The following is a 6,000-nucleotide window of genomic DNA, read 5'->3' as shown; positions in this document are numbered from 1 at the left end:
GGGTTAGAATGTGGGTACAGTATGGATCCTTCAGCTGGCTGCAGGGGGCGGAAGGGAGACGTCCCTGTCGCTGCTCCACACCCAGAGATGTTCCGGGATTAAAGGAGCGAAACATCCGTGAAAGGTGGCTCCCGGCTGATGACCCTGCAGCCAGCACCACATGGCACTGTCGGAGGTGCGTCAGGCAGTAATGCCCTGCAAGTGTTAACTTGTGCTTACATCTATATATATATATATATATATATATATATATATATGTGTGTGTGTATATATGTATATACATATAAATACATACATATATTTATATATGTATATACATATATGTATATGCATATATGTGTATATATGTATATACATGTATATGTATGTATATAAAAAAAAAAATATATATATATATATAAGTATTTGTATTCAAAATTGAGACTTACAATTAATAATAACAACAAAATTTAAAAAAACAACAACAGGAAACCTAAATTAAGATTAATTTAAAAAAATCAAATCAAATAAAATTACATCGTTTATGTTAACTTTTTACCACTCCGTTATACATCAGCCTTCGGGAAATGGGGTCAATGTTAGTAAAGTGTTTTTTAAAAAGTCCAACCAATCAGGCTCCAACAGTGTTTGGGTGTTGACAAGATGTTCGACACCTTCAACACCAGGTGTCCAACTGTGATGAAGTGGTCCACAGAGACTAATTTGCATGGGTAATAGATGGTTTGGAGTGGATTTAGCAGGTTGTGAGCGCTACACTATTTGTGGGATATATAATCCAGACAAAGGTACATTTAATGTCAAATGATACTATGTATATGGATGCAGTTGATGTAGCAATACAAATATAATACAGTATCTCACAAAAGTGAGTACATTTCATCTGTAGTACAATATCCAGTATATAAACAACAATGCTATGGACATGTAACTAGGATATACATTAATCAATGTAGATTTAGTATTCACTTCATTGTTCACCATTATTGTCTAAATCAAGGCTCTTCAAAGTTTTCCAGCCCAAGGACCATAAATTGATAGAGAAATGGAGCTCTGACCCATTATTTATATGTATAAAATAATGTTTTAAATTAAACTGGTCCTCTATAAAGGTACCTTGTTTTAGTGCAATACTAAGATGTTCACATAAAATATAGTGCCGCTAATCGCTAGCTGGAAACTAGCGCTGCTAATCGCTAACTGGAAACTAGCACTGCTGATCGTTAGCTGACAACTAGAGCGCTAATCGCTAGTGGGCAACAATTGTATAGCAGGCTATAGGCTACAGCTGCAGCTTTTGATAATTTTAGTATTTGAGTAATCTATTAGTTTGTTTGATTAACCAAGTAATCAGATAAAACACACTTTATGCGCATTTAATAGTTGAAATAAACATTGCATTTTCTGCTTGCTATAACCTTCATTAGTTTTTTGCTAATGAGTGCACATCACATACTTGCCAACGCTCCCAATTTTACCGGGAGACTCACGAATTTCCGTGCCCCTCCCGAAAATCTCCCGAGGCAACCATTCTCCCGAATTTCTCCCGGTTTTCACCCGGACAACAATATTAAGGGCGTGCCGTGATGGCATTGCCTTTAGTGTCCTCTACAACCTGTCGACGCGTCCGCTTTTTCACCATACAAACAGCGTGCTGGCCCAGTCACATGTTGTAAGCGGCTTCTGCATACACACGAAAGTGACTGCAAGACATACTTGATCAACAGCCATACAGGTCACACTGAGGGTGGCCGTATAAACAACTTTAACACTGTTAGAGGAACAAGAATGACAAACACATTTCGGGAGAACATCCGCACCGTAACACAACATAAAAACAACAGAACAAATACCTAAAACCGCTTGCGTCCCTAACTCTTCCGGGCTACAATATTACTATAAGGTACCGTATACATACAGCAATGTTAATGTTTAGTTACATGTCCCTTGGCAAGTTTCACTGCAATAAGGCGCTTTTGGTAGCCATCCACAAGGTGCTTTACAGAGAGTAAATGGGACAATGAAAAAGGATTACCTCCAAATTCGTCAGGACAACCTAAAATCATCAGCCCGAAGGTTGGGTCTTGGGCGCAGTTGGGTGTTCCAACAGGACAATGACCACAAACACACGTCAAAAGTGGTAAAGGAATGGCTAAATCAGGCTAGACTTAAGGTTTTTGAATGGCCTTCCAAAAGTCCTGACTTAAACGTGCGGACAATGCTGAAGAAACAAGCTTGTGGATGGCTACCAAAAGCGCCTTATTGCAGTGAAACTTGCCAAGCGACATGTAACCAAATATTAACATGCTGTATGTATACTTTTGACCCAGCAGATTTGCTCACATATACACACACGACTGTGTGTGTATATATATATATATATATATATATATATATATATATATATATATATATATATATATATACGGTATGTATATATATTTATTTATTTATTTTTTTATTTTATTTTTATTTTTCAAATCATATTGTTGATGTAGATGCCGATATTTGTTGCACAGATTAAAAGGTGATACAAAAATGTATCAAATATGTTTTTTTATTTATTTTTTGTTTATAATTGTTATTAAAAAAAGTATTGATTTTGAATCAAGAATAATTTTGAATCGATTCTGAATCAAATCGTTACCCCCAAAAATCTAATCTAATTGAACCGTGTGATGCCCAAAGATTCATAGGCCTAATATTTAGAGAACTTATTTTCATATAAGTTTTTCTAATATTTATATTCTGTGAAAAAAACAAACGTTATTAAAGAAATATTAAAGGTCACCAAAACACATCAAATACATTTGTTTTAACCAGCCCTTTAAGTAGTTTAGCATCTATAAAATTATAAAAGGACGTTGTCTGAATAATTTTCATTTCTGACCATTCAATTATGTTGAAACGTACATATATGGCGGTGGATTCTCTGTCCATCGTGTGTATTTGCAGCGCGAGCGCTCCTCTCTCACTGCCGTCAGTTTGTGTGTCATTCTTCACACTTGCTCAATAAAACGCAAAATAGTGCTTGAATAACGGTGGTGAGTGTTGATAAATCACATCGCACATGCTAAAGCAATATATTTGCATCTTCTCCCCGCAGTATTGTGGGCGTTTTGATAATCAGTAGGGGTGTGGGAAAAATTCGATTCGAATTCGAATCGCGATTCCCACGTTGTGCGATTCAGTATCCATTCTCATTTTTCAAAAATCGATTTGATTTTTTAATTTTATTTATTTATTTTTTTTTTAATTAATCAATCCAACAAAACAATACACAGCAATACCATAACAATGCAATCCAATTCTAAAACCAAACCCGACCCAGCAACACTCAGAACTGCAATAAACAGAGCAATTGAGAGGAGACACAAACACGACACAGAACAAACCAAAAGTAGTGAAACAAAAATGAATATTATCAACAACAGTATCAATATTAGTTACAATTTCAACATAGCAGTGATTAAAAATCCCTCATTGACATTATCATTCGACATTTATAAAAAATTAAAATAAATGAATAGTGTCACAGTGGCTTACACTTGCATCGCATCTCATAAGCTTGACAACACACTGTGTCCAATATTTTCACAAAGATAAAATAAATCATATTTTTGGTTCATTTAATAGTTCAAACAAATTTACATTATTGCAATCAGTTGATAAAACATTGTCCTTTACAATTATAAAAGCTTTTTACAAAAATCTACTACTCTGCTTGCGTGTCAGCAGACTGGGGTAGATCCTGCTGAAATCCTATGTATTGAATGAATAGAGAATCTTGTTGAATCGGGAAAAAAATGTTTTTGAATCGAGAATCGTATTGAATTGAAAAAAAAAAAAATCGATTTTGAATCGAATCGTGACCCTAAGAATCGATATTGAATCGAATCGTGGGACACCCAAAGATTCACAGCCCTAATGATCAGCATTCATTTTGCATTGAGACGCGAAATGGGTTATACTACTTTGCACCCGTTTAGTAGATCAGCTATCAGGTTTGCACGTGTTTTAGTACACACAAGCCCTTAGTAAGTCAGGCCCTGAGTACCCTTACACCCAACTATTCAGGCAATAATGACTCTGTGCTGAGTTGTTTTTAGTGGACAGTAAATCTATACTGCTTTCCAAGCTGTGCAATAACTACTCTTACTTACAGTGTATACAGTACAAGTTTCATTTCTATCGTCCCCTGAGAAGCTATAATAAAAGTGTTGCTGTGTTTGTGACCCTGGCGGGGTTAACAAGAGAGACGTGACAGTCACAGAGCATGTTCTAATGATGCAAGCAAGTCTTGTGTACCAAGTCCCAAAACACATCACTCCTTTGCTGCATGACGTGCATAAGCTCGCAGGAATTGCCCGTCACTCCATTCCTCAACATTCCCTCGCCTGCACTTGTAGAAGATTTGGTTTTGTATCATCAAAGTGATCATCGCCAATCAGGCAATGCCCCCTTTTTCCCCACCTTCCTCTGCTTTATCTTGAGCGGTATCGTCCTTGTTTGTGTGCTCTCAGAAGCCACGGTTCAGATCTTGCAGAAGCTCATTAGAGGAGCTCATTTCTGTTTCATCTTGTCCTTCCTCACACTTTTATCTCTCCCCTTTTGTCCAGCAGCTTTGGGTGGTTAAGAAGTGGCTTGATAAAGGGTGAAGTAGCCACCTGCATCCCACTTCTTTGTGCACACACACACACGATAAACCTGCATATTACAAAGATTATCCACGTGTTCAGCAGGGCTACCTGTGAGCTAATTTGTTTTGTTATCCGTGTATGTCTGGAGGGATATGCACCTGCACTGTGTTGTGCTGCATGTGTGTGATTTTGTCATTTTTATTTGATTATAAGTGTGTATTTTTTTTGGCAGCGCCCTCACAAGGACGGTCAACTTGCTGGGGGACCGTGGGCCTCTGGGTATCCAAGTTGTTCCCTACTGCTCATCTCTTAGTGGACGGTGAGTGTACACACACACACACACACACACACACACACACACACACACACACACACACACACACACACACACACACACACACACACACGCACACACACGCACACACGTGTAAATTCTTGTAATCCTTCAGATAAAGACAGATGGCAATGTTGACTGGAGAGCCGTAGTCGAAGCCAATCAGCGGCGTCGAATTATACGATTGTTTACCTCCACGAGTTGACGTTTTCCTCTGCTTTGTGTGCGTTGCACAGGATGCTGGGCCTCCTCATTAAAAACATCGAGGATAACAGTCGCACCAAGAGGGAGAATATCTTTCAAGAGGACGAGTCTATCGTCCAGATTGACGGCATACCGCTGCAAGATAAGACCTTTGCGGAGTAAGTAATTTGGAGATGACTGAATTTCCTATACTATAGAGCAGTGTTTTTCAACCTTTTTTCAGCCAAGGCACATTTTTTTGTGTTGAAAATATCCGGCGGCACACCACCAGTAGAAATCATTAAGAAACAGTAACAAGTCGTTGTCGCTATTGTTGGATATGACTTTAAAGCATAACCAGCCATGCATCATTATGGCTCTTGTCTCAAAGTAGGTGTACTGTCACCACCCGTCACATCACGCCGTGACTTATTTTGAGTTTTTTGCTGTTTTCATGTGTGTAGTGTTTTAGTTCTTGTCTTGCGCTCCTATTTTGGTGGCATTTTCTCCCTTTTTGGTATTTCCCTGTAGCAGTTTCATGTCTTCCTTTGACATACTTGCCAACCCTCCCGGATTTTCCGGGAGACTCCCGAAATTCAGCGCTTCTCCCGAAAACCTCCCGGGACAAATTTTCTCCCGAAATTCAGGCGGACCTGAGTGACATGTCGACAGCCTGTTTTCACGTCCGCTTTCTCACAATATATACAGCGTGCCTGCCCAATGACGTTATAACTGTAGAATGATCGAGGGCGAGTTCTTAGTTTCTTATGTGGGTTTATTGTTAGGCAGTTTCATTAACGTCCTCCCAGCGCGGCAACAACACACAACAACAGCAGTGACGTTTTC

At 38.6% G+C, this 6,000-nt stretch overlaps 1 protein-coding gene across 2 annotated transcripts in view; it reads left to right on the top strand.

Annotated features, from left to right (window-relative positions):
• The window catches only part of pard3ba (par-3 family cell polarity regulator beta a), a 464,804-nt gene that overhangs the window by 123,439 nt on the left and 335,365 nt on the right, over positions 1–6,000 (top strand). For both annotated transcript variants that reach the window (XM_061985093.1, XM_061985094.1), the window contains 2 exons: positions 4,870–4,956; positions 5,208–5,333. In XM_061985093.1, coding sequence (XP_061841077.1) covers positions 4,870–4,956; positions 5,208–5,333 — 213 coding nt within the window. The remainder of the gene's footprint in view (positions 1–4,869; positions 4,957–5,207; positions 5,334–6,000) is intronic.

Source organism: Nerophis lumbriciformis, linkage group LG23, assembly GCF_033978685.3.
Source record: "Nerophis lumbriciformis linkage group LG23, RoL_Nlum_v2.1, whole genome shotgun sequence".
Lineage (NCBI taxonomy): Eukaryota > Metazoa > Chordata > Actinopteri > Syngnathiformes > Syngnathidae > Nerophis > Nerophis lumbriciformis.
The sequence above is the reverse complement of the archived record's forward strand: the minus strand, read 5'-3'. Positions and strand labels throughout refer to the sequence as shown.